At 53.5% G+C, this 21,234-nt stretch overlaps 2 protein-coding genes across 6 annotated transcripts in view; one reads left to right on the top strand and one right to left on the bottom strand.

Annotated features, from left to right (window-relative positions):
• Positions 1–12,489, bottom strand: part of USH1C (USH1 protein network component harmonin) — a 46,570-nt gene extending 34,081 nt beyond the window's left edge. For 4 of the 5 annotated variants that reach the window (XM_045194071.2, XM_053924412.1, XM_053924413.1 and 1 more), the window contains exons 1-4: positions 12,377–12,489; positions 2,765–2,832; positions 1,156–1,299; positions 881–1,019 (exon numbers count right to left, since the gene is read on the bottom strand). In XM_045194071.2, coding sequence (XP_045050006.2) covers positions 881–1,019; positions 1,156–1,299; positions 2,765–2,832; positions 12,377–12,412 — 387 coding nt within the window. In that variant the 5' untranslated portion in view covers positions 12,413–12,489. The remainder of the gene's footprint in view (positions 1–880; positions 1,020–1,155; positions 1,300–2,764; positions 2,833–12,376) is intronic. The other variant, XM_053924411.2, reaches the window with a different exon arrangement.
• A 2,060-nt stretch (positions 12,490–14,549) lies between these two features.
• The window catches only part of OTOG (otogelin), a 73,182-nt gene continuing 66,497 nt past the window's right edge, over positions 14,550–21,234 (top strand). Inside the window, exons 1-6 of the mRNA XM_053924415.1 lie at positions 14,550–15,163; positions 15,607–15,661; positions 15,830–15,890; positions 19,277–19,352; positions 20,288–20,380; positions 20,543–20,697. Coding sequence (XP_053780390.1) covers positions 15,091–15,163; positions 15,607–15,661; positions 15,830–15,890; positions 19,277–19,352; positions 20,288–20,380; positions 20,543–20,697 — 513 coding nt within the window. The 5' untranslated portion in view covers positions 14,550–15,090. The remainder of the gene's footprint in view (positions 15,164–15,606; positions 15,662–15,829; positions 15,891–19,276; positions 19,353–20,287; positions 20,381–20,542; positions 20,698–21,234) is intronic.

Here is a 21,234-nt window from a genome sequence, read left to right as displayed (position 1 = left end):
ACGAACATGCTGGAAGCTCTGAGAGGGGGTGGGAGGGCCTCTTTTATCTGGACATAGGATAACACAGCTCTGGGCTCCGGCAGGAGTGAGACCTGGAGGCCTGCCCATCTCTGCTCAGACACTAAGGTGTGGGGACCCCAGGGGGGGGCATCTGGGGTGCTGAAGAAAGATCCCTGTGCCTGGCAGTCAGGAGACCTGGGTTCAAATCCTGGCTCTGCCACTTGCTGGCTGTGACGATAGTCAAGACTTGGGCCTCTGTCAGCTCTGTAAACTGGGGATGTTATAGCCAAGGAATAGAACAAGGACCGGTTGTGAGTGAGCACGTTACCCCATACATTCTAGGTGTTTATTCAAGCTTCCTCTCTGCTCACCTCACAAACACAGAGCACTTATGTTCCAGGCACTGTTACAAATATTTTATAATATGAATTCATTTACTCCTCATAACAACACGACGAGGTAGACGGTATCATCACACCCCCATTTTACAGATGGGGAAGTTGAGGCACGAAGTTAAATGTTTTCACCAAAGTCTCACAGCCAATGAAGAGCAAAGCCAGGACAGTCTGGATACTATACCAGGATTTTCTTTCACCTTCTGGGAAAAGGCTACCTGTCCAAAGCTTCAGGTGTCAGGACAAAACTAGGAAGGAGGGGAGGCGGGGTACGGTGCTGCAGCAGCGGTAGGTGGGAGCCATGTTCCCAGCGTGACTCAAGAAAATGGGCAGTCGCCGGCAGCCTGATTTCTACGGGGCTGAGGAAAATCTAGCAGGTTGCATCAGCCTCTCCCTCTCCCAAAGTCTCAAAGGTGAGGTGACCACTCACAGCCCAGCAAGTGAGAAAGGGGGAGGCAGGAAGCCTGAGGACTCTGCTTGCTCACCTGGAGCCCAACGCTGTCTGCCTGACCACCTTTGATGAGGTGGGAGATGAAGAGCCCGCAGCCGAACTCCAGGCCACCACGCACGCTGAGGCCAAGGCCTTCGGGGTTCGTGCGGTCCAGACGCACCTCCTTCAGCTTCCTGCCATAAGAGAAGTCCGTGATGGCCCAGCTCCCGCCTGATCACCAGCACTGCCCCATCCACTCATGAGCGACCCTGTCCATCCCAGGGTGACCTCTCCCATCCCCTGACCCCAGCCTGGTGGCTCCCTCCACACCTGGAGCGCCGGGGCGTCAGCTGGTCGTACTCCACCTGATGCTTCAGCGGGATCAGAGGTCTGATGGCGTCAAACAGAGGCAGGCGGCTGGGCTCATTGATGACCAGCTTCAGGTCTCCCACAAGCACAGCCACGTCCATGGTCCTGCAGAGACATGGGGCCACCTGGAGACTTACCCATGACCATGAGCTCTGAGATCCAAGGATTCCCAGAGAAAGCAGGGCTGGGCTGGGTTCCCCACCCACTGCGCCCAGGCCTTGGACCTGAGGAGCACTCTCTTGAAAAGCCCAGAGCCCTGAACTCCAGGCCAGGTGTCTCAGAAGAGCTTTGTTCTCTCATGTGAGTAGCACAAGGAAACTGGTGAGGTAGGGATTATTAACCCATTTTGCCAATGAAGTTGAATCAGGATTCAAACTTTGCTCTGCCTGGTCTGAAGCCCAGGATCTTTCCAGACAGGAAACCTCATGTGAGATGGGGGTGACCCCTATCATCCTCTGGTCTGTCACTTCTGATCTGTAGCTAAACTCCGCAAATTCTACATTCACAATATCTCCCACATGCCTCCTCCTCACACTGTTCAGGCCCTTGGTGTCTCTGGCCTTCATCTGCCCAGCTGCCTGCCAACTTGTTCGCTCTCGTCTAATCTTGTCCAAATGTCAGTTACTTCTCTTCTCAAAACCTTCCAGGGTTCCTCACTGCCCAGAGGACACAATCCATTCTCCTGACAGGCTTGGCACCTCTATGACTGTCTCCATGGGCCTGCTCCGGCTGGTGGCTGTCTGTGGTCTCCGGGAGCCCCAAGCTCTACTCCCCCAGATTTCTAGTCTCTTCCCAGTCACACCTGGGCTTTCACATCCTCAACTCATGTCTGCTAATGTTGATCCTTCATCCCGCACTGTCCTTCCCTGAGGTTTCCACCTATCACATTCTTCTTATCTTTCAACCCCTAGCTCATGCCTTTTTGGTCCTTTCCCCCATGGTTAGAAATGAAAACTCCTTTCTTTACATGCTTTTACTTATATTTAAAGGTTATTTTACTGTAACTTATATTGGAGTTTTTGTGTTAGCAGTGTCTGTGCGTCTCCCCTCCCTAGGCCATGAGTTAGTTGAGGAAAGAAAGTAGATCTTACTCATTACTAGAGTCTGCATGGTGCCCAGCGAGTGGCAAGCACTTACAAATGTATGCTGAATGAATCAAAACGCAGGTGGGCGATAAGAGACACCTGATGCTGGTTCTGGGGCCAGCTGGCACCTCCTGTCCTATTCCAGCAGTCACACTCTGTGGAACCTATCTGACTACTTGACAGCCTCCCCCACCAGACTGTGAGCAACCTGAGGGCAGAGACCAATCTGTCAGGCTCACAGGTGTGCCAAGCCCCCAGCACAGAGCGTGTACAGAGCGTGTAAATATTTGCTGAGACACACGAATGGCGTGCCCATTTGGTTCCCAGGAGCCTGTGCATCTGTCCCCCTCCCCCCCACCCCCCAAGCTCTGCAGGATGGGAGGGGAAGTCCTCCTGTCTCAGAACAACCCACCCCAGGGCTGCCTGCAGACAGAGGGACCCGGGCAGTCCGGGTCGTCCACAAGCGGTGGACTCAGCGCACTTACTGGTGGTACATCCGCAGCACATCGTACAGATAGTCCTTCTCTGCATCATTTTCTATCAGAAAATCCACCTGGAAAAACCAAGAGCAGAATTACAGCTCCAGGCCCAGCACCCCCATAACATATCGCAGGGCAGGGGAGACCCTCGCTGGGGCCCTCCGCAGCGTCGACTCAGGGCTGGGCTGTGAGGAGAGGAGGAAAGCCACAGGCTGGGCCAGGCCTCTGAAGCCAACACATCACACCCGTGAAGACCACCCACACGGGGCCACAGGGGCATCTCCGCATGTCACGAAGTGGGCAGGCTGAGCCTCTCCCAGGTGGGCACCCTCGCATATGCACACGTATAACAGAGATGCACCCCACGATAGCAGTGCTGCCACTCAGTGTGCAGGGGTCAACAGCCATGTGAGCCCCCTGGTCTTACCTGGTGGTGGCTGTAGTGCCGGATGACTGCTTTCAGGAAGGATTTGGGCCACTCGCTCAGGTAGCACATCCCACCCACTGGAAGCGCCCCACCACCGAGTTTTTCTGTGTCACCAGTGCCAGGGGCAACTCCACCCTGTCCCTTCCTGGCCTAAGCTTGGTTAGCCCTGACTTCTGGCCGCTCCTTCCCCTCTCCAGGTCCCTGAATGTGCCCCCACCCCCTGCAAGGGGAGAGAGTCAGGTTACATTATTTCATCTTTGCTGACGTCAATGGCTGGGACTCCAAGGTCAGGGTCAGGAGCTGCTTCATTAGCACCTCAGTCCCAGAGGAGCTGGGGGACCAAGAGCCTTGAATTCCACTCCTTGAGGCAGTTTGGTGCAAATCTCTATGCACTGGATCCTTGAGCTCCTCTTCAGCCCATGACTGAGAGGGCAAGGTCAGAGACCTGAGGGATCATGGGGTTCCCCCTTCCTGCAGCTTCCAAGCCCAATCCCATGGCCCAGTGCCTCAGCTCCCCAAGAGAGAAGCTGCTGCTGGAAGCTGGAAGCTCCCACCTGACTGGTCCTCAGAGAAGGGCCGGAGCAGCGCTGCCTCTTTCTACGGGTATCTCAGGGGTTCTGGAGGGGTCTGTCTGTCCCAACATACTAGGCCTGGCCCTGGGGATTTCTAGCCTGAGCAGGGGGTACAGAACGCAGATTTCTGGTCTCTGGCAGTACCTCTTTCTCTCTGAAGTGAGGCGGAGCATTTCAGTGAAGGTGAGAATGACCTAGGAGGCTTGCCCTCAGCTGTGTCACAGCTGGGCTACAGCTGCTAGTGAAGTTCACCCCACCTGCTCAGCGAGAGCACCCCTGCTTTCACCTATTTCACTGCTTGCCTCCTCCAGACCAGGCGCTCCCGGTCAGCTGGCAGATGGGGATGGAAGCATCTGCTCAAGTGGGTGGTACTAAATTTCAGGGCAGTAGCCCGGGCTCTTGCACATACCACATAAGTGGGCATCTCCCAAGGACACAGCCTGGGCTCTCTCTCCTGCCCTGCCTGGGCCTGCATGAGAGGGTGGGAGACCCAGTGAGACAGACCTGGGCTGCCACATTCCGCTGTGGTGGATGAGTCTGAGCAGAGAAAAATTCTGAACTCCCCTGGGGCCAGGGGCCAGAATTATCTTTATAAATCGCATCATATCGCTTGCTTGTTTAATAGTTTCCCATTGTGCTTAAAATCCAAATCTGAAATCTGTACCTTGATTTATCAGAGCCCAAATTCATCTCCTGCCACTCCTCCTGACTACAAGGGCCTCTAATCAGTGCCTCCTACAGGCCATACTTGCTCCACCCTCAGGGCCTTGGCACATGCTGTTCTCTCTGCCTGGATTGCTTCCCCTCTCCCTGCACAGCTAGCCTCATGCCCAGGAAGGTCTTCCTGCTTACCTACCCAAAAAGAATCCATTCTAGCCCCAGAGATGTTCCAGTTCCTTCATTACAGCAGTCACAATTTATAATTCAAGGCTCCCTTTTTTTGTGAATTGGTTTATTTCCTTCAACAGACAGAAAACCCCATGAGGGCAAGGGAGAGGTCTATCTGTTTTAAATGCCTTGTGCCTAACACATGGCAAGGGGTCAATAAATAAATATAGAATAGGTTTGTCCATCCTCCTGCCTCTTGGGGGAATGGGAGGAAGGGAAGCTTGGGAACAGAAGGAGCAGGGACATAATGTTTGCAGAGTCCCCATGGGATGGCACCAGGAGCTTTTCTTGGCCTGCTTCCACTTGTTTATCCATAAGCTGTATGAGGCCGATATCCTCACATCATCTTGCAGATCAGAGAGGTTAAATCAACTCACCCAAGGTCCCTCACAGTTAGGAAACAGAGCTAAGAACTGAGCCTTGGGCTATGTGGTTCCACTGTTCCTGATGTAGCACTTCCTGCTGTAGAAAATCTCTGGAGCCTCTTTAGGCCAAAATTTCAAGCCCTCTGCTCTCAAGATGTTCTTCCTTGTCTCAAATCCACATCTCTTTCCTCTGTACTGGCAAGAAAACCCTTTTGGCTTGGTTCATAATGAGCAGGAACTCCCTGAAAGACTGAACCATGGATGCTCTGCTCTCCAAGGGGAGCACAAAAATCCCACTGCTCTGGCTGCAGTGAGGACAATGACCAAAGGGCTCCCAGCTCAACTCCGGCTGTGAGGGCACATGAGAAAAAGGATAGGAGAGAGAATTCTGTTGGCTGAGACCTTCGGACCAATGCTCCCTCCCACCCCTCCTCACAGAAATGCCCTCCACTGTCCTCGGTAGGCAGTGTTTATGCGCTGGGCGGAAAGTAGGAGTAGGGGACAAAAGCGATTTCCAATGTTACAGTCTACGATTCTGTTTTTCTGCCTTCCTGGCCAAGCGCAGATCACCTGGTCTTCATGGAAAAGAGCCTGTTCCTGGGGGTCCCGGGGTCCCGGTCCTGCAGTGCTCACACTGCATCCAGAGCAACCCCTGCCCCACAAATCACATCCTACCAGTCTCCTGAGGCAGCTGCCAAGTGCAGCTCTTTAGCCTGACATCCCCTCACTCTCACCAGTCCTGTCACTCAAACATTGGTGTTGAGCTTTGCCCTCACCTGCTTTTCCAGGGTCATCTCCACCATTGCCCCAGTGGGACTCAGACTGCGGCGGAACAGATCCTCCGCCGGCACACTGGAACCTCCTCGTCCTGACTCAGAGTGCTCCATGTACTTCGATCATTTCCACGTGTCCACTCAGAAAGTCATCTATACATCACAACAGCTGGGAAAACATACCTGCTTGGTGTGGAATGCTCTTTAAATACAAATCTAAGTGACAAATCAAAATGGAGGTTCTGTCGCTTCCCCTCTGGAATGTCTCTGCTTCGTGTTCAGACCACACGGGAAACCACATGCTCACACCTCAGACAACTGAGCGAGGTGCACCTTTCTCTGGAGGCCGGACGTGCAGCAATGTCAGCACCACAATGCAAATTTCACTTTTTAAATAAGTTTTAAAACCTTATGTGGAGCCCCCCCTCCCCTGGGAGTCTCAGTTCTAGCAAACTCGCCAGAAGGATCTGCCCGGCAGCAGTCCCACCACCAGCTTCGGAGCTCCTGCGCTGGGACACTTTGTGGCTTCTCCCCATACCTTGCGCTCAGGTGCAGGTAAAGCACCCGCACTCAGGGCTGTGCACACAGGCACACAGCGCTCAGTGGTGTCTGCTGAGTGACAAATGAACTCCAGCTGCTCTCTCCCTTCCAACCTCCTGGCCAGTCCCGGGTGACCCGGCCCCCATCACTCCTCAGCACGCACCTGCCGCAGCCTCCTAGATCTTCCTCCTCTTAGCTGAGTTTCAGCTCGTCACAAAAGAGTAAGTCCCAGAATCACACAAGAGGGACTGTCCTCCCTTCTCCCCCGTGAACAACTTCATGTAAGGTGAGTGCAAGTCCCAGAGTTTCTCCTGACCTTGCGCAGTCTGGAGCCTACTCACCAGCCTCCCAGCCTGAGGCTCTGCTTGACCGGCTCCCTCATTCAGGACAGACTCTATCTACCAACTGCCTACCACGTCTGATGAAGTTCACGTGTACTGTCTTTGACCTGCCAACAACTGTCTGAGATGACAGGACAATACTGTCCCCATTTCACAGATGAGTAAATAGAGGCTCAGAGAAGTGGCAGAGCTCAGACTTCACCCTATGCCTGCTGGCTCCAAAACCTCTGCATTTTTTTAAAACACCACATGGTATCCACTTACCAGATAGAATTTTTTTATGTGCATTTGTCTAACACACACTTACTGGGTACCTAAGTGTAAGACGCCCTGTCTTCTTTCTCCAACTAGGTTTAGGAAGCCTTTCCTTTTCTTAGATTCCCTCTCAATCACGGGCACAGAAATCCTAAAGAAGCCCATCATCTACAAATTACTGTTGAGGGGGTCTCTTTATCACATCAGTCCCCCCATCCCCACTGACCTGTGTCTGGTCCTCTCCAACTAACATTAGCATTCTCTGGCTGGTGCTCCACTGATTCTGTGCTATCAGTCTTTATGGCAGGGAGAAGAGGGGGTTCGGGCCCCTTGTCTGGAGCACAAGAGGCAAATTCTGGGTTTGACCTTGGCCCTCGGCAGCCTCACTTCCCAGCATTCCTCTGTGTGGTCTGGCCCTTCAGGACAGACACATGGGGGAAGCATGTACCCTTTAGCTCATGCAAATTCAATTCCACGTGTGCACCCAGCCAAAGAGGGAGAAAGAGAGCAAGAACAAATTAAATAATGCATATTGTTCCACTTGACCTTGGGCTGTGGTGAGGATTAGATGAGTGAATGCAGGTAAAGTACTTAGGACAGTGCCCAGGGCTCCTAAATGTGTGCTGATTCTCCAAACCCACTCCCCAGCCTTTGCCACCCTGCTCTGAGTCCCAGGAAGCTTTCCCTGAGCTCCCTGCCCTTGGCTTCCTGCTGTGCTCAGCAGTGGGTGGTGACGGGGCGAGGAGAAAGGGAATGGGTTCTGATTCTCAGCTGCCACCATGCCAGATCCCCTTAAGGCAGGTTGATTTGCCCCCCACTTGAGGCTGCAGCTCCTGTCTGGGCCATGGCTGTCCCCCATTCTGGGGACCCTCCCTGCTCTCGCCTTCAGGAGCACCTGGCTTCCAGCTGCTGCTCCTCCCAGGCCATGTTAACAAGCCTTGTTGGTTTACGTGTTCCTGCCCTTCGCTCTGTGTAGTCCCTTCCTAAAACTCTCTTCAGTTTCCTGTTCGGATGAGCCAGCTGCTCCACCTGACCCTGGCTGGTCTGAAACGGTAGCTGTTGTTGATGGTAGTCCAGCAGCCTTTCCTCTCTGTGACCTCTTCCTCCACCTTTAAGACTCCTCAGATCAAACATCAGCTCTCCTTGATCAAGCCTTTCCTCAGGCTCTGCCACAAAGCCCATCCTTGTCATTCCAAAGTGCTGTCACACAGGGCAGCACTTTGCTCCCAGCCCTGCCACGGGACTCACCAAGCTGTGTCGTACTTTCTCTCTTACCCGCCTGCCTCCCTACCACTGTTTGTGTGGCCGGGCACAGGCCTGGGGCAATGCGGGGAGTGGGGCCAACAAGCTCCTTCCCATCTGGGTCTGCATCTGTCAAATGGGGATAAAAGTATCTATTTCATAAGAGTAATAATTTTTTTATTATTCATGAGTCGTTAGTTGTAAATGTTTAGAAAACTGCCTGACACATGGTAAGTTCTAAGTATTTGTTAAATAAAACTAAGGAAGAATGACACGAATTCTGTATTCCCAGCAGCTGGCATCCCTCCCTAAATGTTGGAGGGATGAATGTGTCCAGGCACATTTTCCCCAGGCCTTCCCGACTTGCATCCCGGATAGTACCGGGTTTACTTGTCCCTTGTTTTATTATCCTTCCTCTTTTCAAAAGACTCGTTTCTTGCCAAGTAGTTGGTAGCATGTGACCCAGCACTTGGCACCGCTGACCATGCTCCCTGTTCCTGGTTCTCCTGTCTTATTTGCTGTTTCTTCTCCTCTAAAGGTTGGGGGGTCCTGAGCTCTGTTCTAGGTCTTCTCTCCATCTGTACTGTCTCCTAAGGGACCTCATCAGTCTCAGGGCTTGAACTACCATTTGTACCCCAAGGACTCACTGAGACTTGTGTCCAGCACAGGCCTCTCCCCCCGTCTTCACACTCTTGCAGCTACCGGCCTTCTCACTCACCTCTCTATCTGAAGATCTATCAGGTATCTCACTTAAATCATCCAGAACGGAACTCTTCGTCATTTCTACCACCTTCCACTCTGTCCCCCAAAACTTGATTCTTCTCCCAAAATGCAGACTCACCCTTAATGCCTCTCTCTTCACACCCACAGCCAACCCCTCAGCAAAGCCCATCAGGCCTAGCTTTAACTGCATCCTGGGTCTGACCACTCCTCTCCCTAGTCAAGTCCCTGCCTCTGGCCTGGGCTACTGTAGGAGCCTCGGGACTGGATTCCCCTCTTGGCCCTCTCATTCTGCTCTCTAGCAGCAGTCAAAGTAATTCCTTTTAAATGTAAATCAGTCATGTGACTCCCCTGCTGGCGGCTCATCACACTTAAAAAAAAATCCCAGTCTTGGCCACAGCCTACCGCCCCCCTCTGATACATCTCCCACCGTTCTCTGAATTTCTGTCAAATTCCTCTCAGAAACACCATCGTACTTGTCCTTCCAAAAGAAGGCAAGCATCTGTTGCCTCAGGGCCTTTGCACTTGCTGTTCCCTTTCCTGGAATGCTCTTCCACATATATCCCCAAGGCTCTCTCCCTTCCTTCTTCCAGGTCTCTGCTTAAATATCACCTCTTTAGAGAGGTCTTCCCCACTACCCTATGAGGAGAGTACCACTTCACCACTCTGTATCCCCTCACCCCAGTTTATATTTTTCATAGCACCCATCACTACTTGGCATTACACCATACTTTTGTTGGTTTACTTGTTAAGTGTCTGTCTCCCCTATTGGAGTGTGCTCTCTAGGAAGGCACGGACTTTGTTTTGTTATTCAGTGATTAAACTACTGTCTGGCCTGTTACGAGCTCAGTCAATATATATTGCATGCAAAAATGAATGAATGAGTAGGAAATCCCTAGAAGGCAGGGGCTCTTTCTGACCTTTTTATGTATCCCACCCCACCTCCAGATGCTTGGCCTGGGGCAGAGTACACCACAGATACACACAGGCAATAAATTCTTTCTGAGCAAATGAGTAACCAAGTCCCTGCACCACACATGTGAATGAGCAGAGGGGCTGCCTTCTTTTCAGAAGCTGGTTGTCTGGGAGGAGAAGCCTTAGTCTTTTCTGTCCTTCTGCCTGGCCCAAGCCTGTGACCAGGAAGAACATGTAAGTGCTGCTGATGGCCTTGGGAACCTACATGAGCCCAGAGGAACAGACTCCTGTTGCTCTGAAGCCATCGGTGGGAACAGTGTGGCAGTTTGCCAAACGGTTACTGTGCCATAGCAGCCAGTACTTCAGTTCCCATTTCACATGTCCTGTCCTTTAAGGTAAGCACTGCGAACCGCATCTCACAATGGAGGAAACGGACACTTGGAGCGAGTGCGTGGCGTGCTCAAGCTCTCACTGGCAGTGGGTTGGCAGGGTTGAGATTTGACCCTAGTTCTGCGTTACCCCAGATGATAGACGACAGCAGTGGACATTTGTTGAGAACTTGCTAAGTGCAGGTTCCATTTATGCTCCCATCCAGCCCTCACAATAACTTTACTAGGTGAATATTATTGTTATCCTCATTTAGAGAACTGAGGCACAGAGAGGTTAATAGTTGGCTCAAGGAAACACGGCACTTTCCATGACAACATACCACCTTTAATGCACTATGGGTTTAGAGCGCACATCATTCCCAAGGGGTCCATTTGCTGTGAAACACTAGGGAGAGGACATGCAGAAAGCAATGAACAGCTAGTAGAAGATTTCCCCCACTATGCCTCTGTGCCCTCATCTTTATTCCTGGCTGCTTCATCTTTTCCCTCCAGCTCCTAGACGATCTCCAGCCTGGGAGGGGAAGGCTGCTGCCACCTCCCAAGCTGCAGGGCACAAAGTCCAGCCCAGGCCTTGCGCAGTATGGTGCCTGCCCCGCCTGCACACACAGGGGCATTAATAGGTAATGACTTGTGATGAGGAAGAGCAGGGCAGTGGAAACACAGAGGCCTGAGGCCCTTTGGAGCCTCCGGGGCCTGATGAAGAGGAATAGGGGCTGACCCACAGGCTGAGGCAGACACAGGGTCTCCAGAAGTAATTCTCTCAAAAAAGGCAAAGACTCCACCTCACCTTGGGGGAAGGCAAAAGAAGACCCCACCTTGCTTTCCGCCCGGGGGCAGGAAAGTGAAATTCAAGCCTGAGCTTGGGGGTGGGGGACGGAGGTTGTGCTCCTTCAAAGTGGGGTGTCTGAAATCTACACTCACCAAATGTCTCCACTGCTGAAATTTCTCCCCTCACGTCCCTTCACAAGAGGGTATGCGGGTGAACACTGCTATTCGCCAGCCCCAGCCATCTCTCAGCCCTGGGTGCGCAACGCCTCATTTTCAGGAGACCTCTGCCAGTATGAGTTGCCCCCTCTGCGCCCCAAGCAAACCTTGATCACAACACTGAGCAGCCAGCGGTGAGTAGTTACCAGCGTAGGGTCCGTCTCCCCCACCCCCAGCACGACTAATGGTTTGAGGGCAGAGACTGGGTCTGGCACAGAATGGGTACTCAAAACATGTTTATTCAGTGAACGATTGACCCCAGCTCCTGGCCCTTTGCTCCTGTGGCCCCTGCCCTGGCTCCTTGGGCCCGCCTGGGCCTCTCTGTGCAGAGAGGGCTCTGCCTGGGAAGGGGGTTGCTTGGTTTAAAGACACTGCCCCTGTGGCCTCTGAGAGGGCTACAGGGCCCACAGTTGCCAGGCCTTCAGTTGCCAGGGCCTGTGGGTAGCTCCAAGCACCCTTGGCTTCACCCATGGGCTCTGAGGCATCCTAAGGACTGGTGGGGAGGTCCCCTGGGTCTCCTGAACAATCCTCTCTGGTCTCAGGGCCTCAGTGGCTCTTTCACAGCTCTGGACACTGTTCTGGAAATTCCCTGAGTGAAATCCAGCAGCTTGCAGTGATGGCCTAGGTTCCTGACCACCAATGAGGCCCCTCAGTGGGACCCACCAGGGGAGAAGTGGCTCAGCCAGAGGGTCTGCTGAGTCTCTGGACCTCCTCCCTTCTTCCCATTGCCCCTGGCCAGCACCAGTTCCTCAGCCGCTTCTCTTCTCTTCTTGGGAACCTAGGAAATGCCCTTAAGCAGGGAAGGGAGGGGGGCTTCCTCAAGTGTTTTGAGGTCAGAAGACAGAGACAGACATGCAGGTTCCCCTACCTCTCAGACTCTGCCCCAACCCTCTCCGCCTGCTCCAAGTGAGCTGGGGCCACTAGGAGGAGCTGAGGGATCTTCCCACCACAATGGGCCATCTCAGACAATTGTCCCGGCTCAGGCCAAGGCTGAAAGAAATTCCAACTCGAAAGAAGTCCCAGCCCCTGGGGGGCAGAAGGAGAAAGGCCACCTTCAGATCAGTTTAGCAGTTCCTACAGCTGGGGTCACAGTGCACCTTTCTCATTTTACTGGGGATTCCTACGGGCAACCAAATAACCACTGGGGTCCCAGCCTCCCCAGATCCCTCAGGTCCGACTGGAAAAGGGAGGCCCGAGCAGTTCTAACCTTGTGCCGAAATTCTCGGGCCACCTTCCGGTCCATGGCTGGGCCAGATCGCGATTGCGCCGCGTCGCCGCACTGCTCACTCCTTAGAGTACCTGGCTGTGGGCTACCTTGGCCAGCCGGGCCAGAGAGCGGTGGAGGCGGGGCTTGGCCGGGTGGAGGCGGGGCGGGGGCGGGGGCAGGGCTGCGGGGGAGGGCCGCGAGGAGGTCGAAGACTCGGGTCCTGAACTTCCTCGCTTCTCACTGATGCGCCCCTGGGCTTGCAGTGTGTTTGTGGTGGTGAAGGTGGCTGGCTGGCGCTAATCCAGTCCTCTCGGGCTGACCCTCCAAACACACGCGGGTGAAGGAGAGGATCTCTGGAGGCTGGGGAAGAGGTTTGGGACATCTCTTTTTGTGGGGGTGGGACTGCAGAGGTCCTGAGACTCGCACATGGATGGATAGGGGTGGGGGTAATCTAGTCAGTATTCTCTGGACGCACAAATAGAGGCCCCTTTGCCCTCATGAGGCAGTCTGTCACCCCTTGTCACACTCAGCTTGCATTCTGTAATGGCCTCCTTCACGGGCCTTTCCCACTAGGAAGAAATCTTCCATGTGTGAATTCCTGGGGGCTGGGTATTACTGTGGCCCACAGAGGCCAGAACCGGTGGATGTGAGTACCCCTCCTCAACCACCTCCCCTCCCACCTCCCCTAGCCCACTCCCTCCTACACACCTACACACACACCTACACGCACACTCACATTCACTGAAGCGTGGAAGAGCCTAGCGATGATGACTGGACTTACGGCTGACCTTCACCCAGGCCTCAGACTCCATCTGGTTCATTTGATTCAATTCAACCAAAGTTTCACAACTCCAGGTCTAGTGCTGGGTGTAAAGACAATCAATGATGAACCAAGCCCGGTACAGACTGAGAGGAAGGAGGCAGCCAGGGAAGGGGTAAGAAAACAGGTGTGAGGGGACCTCACAGGGGACCTCACAGGGGACCTTGAATTATGGAGATTGTGTCTGGACTCAACGGATGGTGCGAGCCTGACCCGTTCGCACCACGCTGGGGGAAAGGACCAGGAGGTGGGCAGCAGCCCCCACCAGAGAACCACTTACAACTGTAGTGTCAGGGACACCTAAAGACTCCTTTACATACCCCTCCCCCACCCCACAGTAGCTGATGTTCTTTTGCCGTCAGACTTTTTATTTGGGTTACATTATTGCCTAGTTTAAGATGTAAATCTCTCCTGGAGAAGAATCTTAAAATATTATCCATGGTCTCACCTTAGTATTAACTAGTTACGCCAGGGATAAAAGGGAAAGAACTGTGGAATTTTCAAAGGTCCAGGAAAGACACACAACATATATTCCTCTCCAGTTTACTTTGCTGATTCTCTACATGTCATCACTATGTGATATAGAATCCAGGCAGAGGGGCAAATGCCCTTTACAAGAGGGAACGTTGTCCACTGGTATAGCACCCCACTCCTTCTTTTACATGACTGCCTCCCCCCAAATCTCCTTCTTAAAATGCTTTCCTCTTCGTTTTCAAGATAACTCCAAGTCCTGGTTCTTTTCTACCATGAATATGTTTCCCAAGCTTCCTCTTAGACAACCCTGCCTTTGCTGTTCCATAAGCAGGCTCCATCTTTGGCTCTCTCCTCTTTGCCTTCCCATGTATGCCCATCGTTTCAATCAATCCCCTCTCTGGGGACAGCTGCATGCTTTCTTTTGCCACCCTATCCCCAGAGCAATGTGTGGCAAGGAATAGATGCTCGCAACATAGTTAAATGGATGAATGAATGAATGAATGAATACATCCCTAATCTATACCCCTGTTCAGGGGTCTACTGGGGTCAACATCATCATCATCATCATCTCTGAGGCCTAGCATCTAGGTGGTGTTCCAACACTTTGTTGGACAAGTGAATGACGCGCAGGTTCCCAAGGCTCTCAGGCCCACATGTCCATTTTCAATTTCCTCCTGGACAAGGAGGGTGACTTGTCCACAAAATTAAAATTAAAGGGTTTTTTTTTTGGGGGGGGGTCAAATCTGGCCTTGATGGGAGCAATAGTATGGGAGTGTGAGGAATTCTGTCATTAAATCAACATTTCCTGAGCTGCTCAAAACGGGGTAGGGTGGGGATTTGGGTACGCAGGAGGCTGTAGTGGAGATGGTGGGAGCGCAGGCTAGGACTGCAGTCTGGAGCCCTGGTTCTGCTACTGACCACCGACCACTGAGTGGCATGCACCATGGCCTCTGTGAAAGGAGAGCAGAGGACAAGACTCATACCAGCGTCTTGGGTCTCTGGTGTAAGGGGCTTCCAGGACCTCTGGTGTAAGGGGCTTCCAGGACCTATGTTTCTGATCCCGGGATCTCTAAGGATCAAGGGATGTTGGAGGCTGCACAGGCTGCCTTCTTGCCCTTGGGGTAGACTTAGCGCTGAGCAATCTGAGCCCAGCCTCCCCTAGGGAGGGGCAGCCAGTACAGGAAGGGCGAAGGCTGGACCATCTTCAGATGCCTAAATTATGGTAATAAGCTGGGCAGTCTTGTCACTCTAGCTTGGGGAGGAGCCAAGCGCCTGGGAGGAGGGGCCAAGGGAACCCATGGGCAAAGAGAACGAGACAGACGGCAGCCACCCAGTAATACAGGTGTGACCAAGCCAACGCCAGGAGAAGCACTCAGGACCCCGGGCCTGTGCTCAGACTTCCCAGTCCCCGTGCGCCCTTATGTGGGCCCCGGCCCCGCACGTCCTGGCGCCCGAGCTCTGTCTGCTACTTGCTTGCGTCTGGCTGTCCTTCAGTGAACCGGCAGGGGAGTCCCTACAGGTGCAGGCTCTAGGTGAGAGGGATGTGGACGGAGGGAGGCCTGAGCTGGGGGAGCGCGCAGAGGAAAGGCCCTAGGAAGGTTAGAGAGAAGGAAGAAAAAGAGAGGGTTTAAGGGAGGGCAGGGGGACAGCCAGGGAGAGGGTCTGAGGAGAGGGGGTGCAGAAGGAAAGCAAGGTCAGTGACAGCCAGGGGAGTGGGTCCCAAGCTGAGCAGGGTGGGGAACTACAGAGAACTGGGTGCAGAGAGTGGGAGAAAAGAGGGAAAACATTACAGAAGAGTCGCCAGGGAAGGGGAGAAAGTATTTGAGAAGACGCCAGGGTAGATGTGGGAAAGGTCTCCTAGCAGGGGGGGAACAGGTGGTGGGAGGCCCAAAAAAGAGAGACATAGCTTGAGTGGAGAGGAATCCCCTGTTCTCAGCCGTGGCTCCCACGCCCCCCAGCAATGCAGCGCCTGTGCCAGCTCAGGATCCCAGGTGAGTAGGTGTGAGCTTGTGGCTGCCCCACCCATTGTTCCCATTCTTATTCCTGGTGTGGGTGACCCCAGGAGTTAGCATGGAATGGGGGGGAGTGGGCCTGGGGATGGTGGGGAGGCATGGCCCGTTTTTATCCACTTGCTCACGTCAGGGTTGTTTCTCATCTAGCCACAGCCATCAGGAGGGGACCCCTGCCATAGGGGACGTGACAACATTGATGGGAGGCCAGGTAAGGGGAGGCCTGCAGAAGGGGGGCTTCCCTGGGCAGGGGCTCATTTCTGACAGGATCTGAGGCTGGTAGGGTGTTCCTAGGTTTTAGGAAGGCTGTCTCTGCAATTATTTTATTCAGAAGGGCATAAACAAGGTTTCTGGTATGTGTCTGAAGTAGGTAAATTCATAAGGCACTTCTATGCCTACTCTCCTAATCTCTTAGGGACCTATAGCGGGCTCAGTTATCTGTGTATTTATCTATCCATCTATCATCTGTTTTTTAATGGGGGGAGAGCACCGAGGTGCCATCAGGAGACAGCTGAGCCCTCCCCTCCAGTGCTGAAAAGTGGGAAGGTGAGGGGTTAGGATAGTGGAGTTCTCTTTTTCCTGCCTGGCCTGTGAAGGCCCGAAACCCTTTCAGGGGCCCCTGTCCATGCCCCGAGGAGTGTCCCAGCAATGCTGCCCTGAGAGTGGAGAAAAACTGGGCCACCTGGTGGGGTTTGCACAGAAGGGTTGGTTGAGAAGCAGAGCCCTGAGCTACCCACCTCTGCGTCCTGACCACTCCCTGTGGCCAGCCCTCCAGGGATCCTCCGATTTCGGGAAAGGTGGTGGTTTGTTTTCTCCCTTTGCCAAGCTTCTTGGGGCTCTGGATCAGGTGACCAAAGTTCTTCCTAATCCTGGCCTGCACTCGTCTCCTTCCTACAACCACAGACAGGTTACAAATCCAGCCCACCCCAGCCGGGTCCCCCAAGCATCTTGAACCCATCGTGTACCTTAGGGATCGGGTCTGGGTGGCTCCTTGTGCTAGCAGATTGGGAGCGTCACTTAAAACAGGAAACGATGTGTCTCAAGTTCCTGCCCTTTGGAAGCACACATGATGTAGAAGTGGGTATGCTTATTCTCCAAAGCGTGGATTATCTGGGTTTTTATTTCTTGTTTGCACACTTTTCCACATCCCAACTTTTAGAATATGGTCAGGTCTAGTTTGAGTTGAAAGACAGTGTCTTTACTCATTTATAGCTGGGGAAATCAAGGTAGGTGGATGACTTGCCAGGGCCCCCAGAGAGCAGGTGGGGCTGGGTCTCCTGGTGCGCTGGCCTGTTTCCTGGCACCGTGAATGCCCACAGGGCTCCAGGAGTCCCTGCATTTCAGTGAGGGAAACGCTCCTTTCCCAAGCCCCTTTGCCCCTGGTGGGCTTCCTTCCTTGCTGGTTTCTGAGGTGGGCCTCCTCCTTTCCCTCTGGAAGCCTCTGGACCAGGCAACCCCAGTAGAGTAGTAAATAAGGGGTTAGAATGGCCCTCTTTAAGGTGATGGCAGTGGGCACTGGGGGAATGAGGCCATCAGCTAGAAAGTGAACCTGGGGACCCTTCCAGCGGCTTCTGCCTGGAATGCCCTCATTCGTAACAGAGGGGAGTCCCAGACCAGCACCCGACCACCCTTCATTTCAAGGCTGCCTCACTCCTATAGCGCTCAGCCATCCTCAAAGAACTGACCGTGTAGACCAGGGGCCCACGAACTGGGGTGGAGAAAAATATGTTATTATTTATAGGAAGCTCCGTCTAACTGAAATTTAGCATTCCCTTGAATTGTTACGATAGGCTACAAAGCACAAGAGTGTTAGCAGTGTCTGCGACTGTCACCAAAGTCACAGATGTACCCTGTCACCCGACCACTGTGGACCGCTCCAGATCTCACGCTCACTGCTTCCAAATTCTGGCGGCGAAAACACCTGCTGCTCATCTTGTTGTTTCACGTGCTAATAAAAAAGTGCAGATATTACTAAGTCACACATTTTTATAAAATGTTTTCATAACTACATTGCAATATAGTTGATTTTCTTTATAATCATATGTTTTATTTTATGCATTTAGAAGGGTTATTCTGGGAAGGGCCCATAGGCTTCATTAGATTGTCAAAGGTGTCCATAAAAATGGCACAAAAATGATTAAGAACTCGTGATCTACACTGAAGATGAATCACCGGGACAGGATTTGAATTTTTTCTCCAGAAAACGGCCTTGACTCTGCAGCACAGGTTGTCTTACCCTCAGAGGCCACGTCTGAGTGGAGGTGGAGTGGAGAGATACAAACACCGAGTTCAGTGAAGCTCTTCGGGGCTTAGGGGACCTTGGTGTTGACTGTTTTCCCTGGCTGTTCTCTCCTGTTTCCTGTGGTCTCTGAGGCCCTGTGAGATTGATCACGACCAGGGTGGGCAGCCCGATTCCTGGGTCTGCGGGGTAAGGAGAGCTGGGGAGGACATAGGAACCAGGGCCGAAGTGCAGGGAGATGGTTGAAACCTGGTTAAGAAGGGGCCAGTGGCTTCCAGGGGTCAGCAGGATAGTGAAGAGGGAAGGGATGCGTACCTGGAGGTGAGGCGGAGAGACTTGGCTTGCCAAGGAAGGGCAATGAGCAGAGGTTGGACTCCAGGACCGAGAGTTTTGAACATTTTCTATGTGGCAAGTCCTTTGCTGGAGGCTGGGGACTCAGCCCCGGGGTGCCGACGGTGAGGGAGGAAGACATGTGAGACGAATGCCCGCAATGTGGTTTGTGAGCCCTGTGAGCAACAGCATGAGCTCTCTGAGGGCCGGGATTTTGTTCTGCTCACTGCGCCTGGCTGGGGGCTGGGCATGTAGTTCTGGAAGTTGTACAGATGAGGAGGCTGAGACTCTGAGCAGTGAGGAGCCTGCTGTGCACAGGGTCCCAGGTCCAGGTGACATTAGACACCTCGGACCAGAGGTCTGTGAGGTCAGATGTCCAAGTCAGCTAGCCACACAGAACGTTCGGAGCAGCCCTAATTTCAGATGGTTATGTCTTGAGAGACCGAGTGTTAGGATTCCATGCTGGAAAATAGGGCTTCTAGCTATGCTTTGCCTGTGTCCTAGTCGGATTGGTGCTATCAGGGAGAGTCCCGACTTGGAGCTGAGTTCTGAGGATGGTGGGTGATGATCAGTGAGAAGATCCCAAAAGGAAGGTTGAGGGGAGGGACGGGGTTAGAAGTTCTCCTGTCCTGGGGTGAGAGGCTGCCTTTGTTTCTTTGCTCTGCCTCACGTGGTTTCTGTGGGGGGACATGTTTGTTCTCAAGACAAGGGGGCTTTGTGTTGGGCTGTGGAGACACAAAGGTTTACGAGGGAGGGGAGGAAGGAAGGGAGTCTGGGGGAGATGGGAACACGGCTGGGGGGTGTGTTCAGGCCACTGTGATGCCACTTTGGAGGGTATAAAAAAGGCTTTGTTCCTATGGCCTATGCCAGGCCTGAAAATTCTCCCCTCCTCTCAGAGGTGGGCCTGGGGAGGTGGAGCAGGTGGGGCACCAAAGGGTAGGGGTCTCCCTCCCTCCATGTGATGGACAGGAAGGGCTGTGAGCTTCAGGAAGGCAGCCCTTGATTGCATTCTCTTCCATTTTTGAAAGGAGGCTGAAGCCCTGGACTCCTTGGCCATGTCTTCCTGGGAAAGGCGGCTCCACCGGGCCAAATGTGCACCATCTTGTAAGCGGTCCCCTCCCTGCGGTCCCCCGGCTGTGTGTGGGAGGGCCCCAGCTGGCAGAGAGGCCTGTGAGGGCAGGACGGGGCCTCCTGTGACCTCTTTTCCCTGCATGGGGTTTCTTTCTACCCAGTCCCGCCCCAGCCTCCAACTGCACTCTGCATTCTCCTTCCTGGCCGAGGAGAGCTTCCTTTCCATGTTCTGTTCTTATTTATGACCAAGGGCTTGTGGCTTTCCATTCTCACAGGGTTTGATTCCAGTGAGTTTATGCTCCCTTGTTCAGTCATTGCTTCCTCCTCCACTGTTGCTGTGGCCCCTTTCCACGCTCCATGGCATCGCCCTCCTTCCTGTTCTGTGTGCCTTCTTCCCTCACCTGTCCTTTGTCCGGGGCCTCACCTGTCCGGGGCCCCTCCTCTTACATCACTGCTCCTTTCCTCGCTACACTCTGCTCTGCTTTATCTTCTCTCCTCTATGGCCTTTCTTGCCACTGCATTCCAAATGTGAGGCCTCTCCCCTGCCCCTGGTTTACGTTGTGGCCTCTGTGCTGTACTTGAAGATCTCAGGGCACTGTCCCTACTCACCCTACGTGCCCCATAGTCTCAGTTCTGCCTGCCTTGTTTGGTGGCCAGGGACTTTTAGCTGTGGGAGCTGAAGACCCAGGTGGGGCTGGCCTGAGGGCCACATGGTGCACAATGAAGGCAAGTACCCCGACTCCATCTGACTGCTAGGGAGGGGGCCGGGCAGCAGTCTGATGCACCCTGCTTGTGCTCCCATTCAGGCTAGTTACTGAGGAGTGTTGGGGCTGCCTGGGATGGGCATCTGAGTTCCAGGTGGCTCTGGGAGGGCTGGGGCTGGGTGCCCTGGCACGAGGGGGTTGCTGCATCTCTGAGTGTGCCAGCCTCAGCTCAATGGGGAGGTGCCTCCTGCGTCTCCCTTGCAGACTTGTTCTCCTGCTTCAATGGGGGCGAGTGCGTGCACCCGGCCTTCTGTGACTGCAGACGCTTCAACGCCACCGGGCCGCGCTGCCAGATGGGTGGGTCTGGGCTGCATCCCACCCTGGGAGGGGCTGTGGGTGCAGGGGAAGTCTGGGGGTCCTGGATTGGGGGTAGGGGGTGACTAACAGGGCTGGAACCCACCAGCCTTTGGCTTGGTGCCCACTGCAGCTACACATAGAGGTTCTCTTTTCCTGGTTCAGTGTACAATGCTGGCCCTGAGAGGGACAGCATCTGCCGGGCATGGGGACAACACCATGTGGAGACATTTGATGGCCTCTACTACTACCTCTCTGGGAAGGGTAGCTACACGCTGGTAGGGCGCCATGAACCCGAGGGACAGACCTTCTCGGTCCAGGTGAGGCCACCCTTCCCCTGCCTGTCCAGGAAGGGTCCCCTCGGCCCTGGAGACCAGTGCCCCTTCTGTCCCAGGCACAAACCTGCCGAAACGCTGCCCTGATGGCCGTGCCCTGCATGGGCTGGGGGCCTGGGCCAATCATGCCCTCTCTGCCTCGGGGTGTCACGCACTGGAGTTTTTCATGACTGTCATTTCCCGGTGGATATGTCATAATGACTTAGACTGATGGGGTGCTGCTCATTCGTGGTTATGAAATGAATTTAATGAGTCACAATCAGCATAACAAAAGAGAATAGAAAATGTAAGAATGCATTACACATTAACAGAGTAAATATTATTTTGCAGTGCTTTTGTTTTATTTATATATGTATGTATTTTATTTCTTACTATGGATCAGGGTGAAAATGTTTGAAAAATATTTACTTAGGCTATGGAGTGGCTTTCACAGGTTCCACTTTTGGTTGAAGTGGCTCCATCTGCTGAACCACATGTAACATAAGCTAGTGGAAGGTTTGGGAAGAGTGTTCACTCTTGCAA

Source organism: Desmodus rotundus, chromosome 5, assembly GCF_022682495.2.
Source record: "Desmodus rotundus isolate HL8 chromosome 5, HLdesRot8A.1, whole genome shotgun sequence".
NCBI lineage: Eukaryota > Metazoa > Chordata > Mammalia > Chiroptera > Phyllostomidae > Desmodus > Desmodus rotundus.
This window is presented reverse-complemented; position numbering and strand designations above follow the sequence as displayed.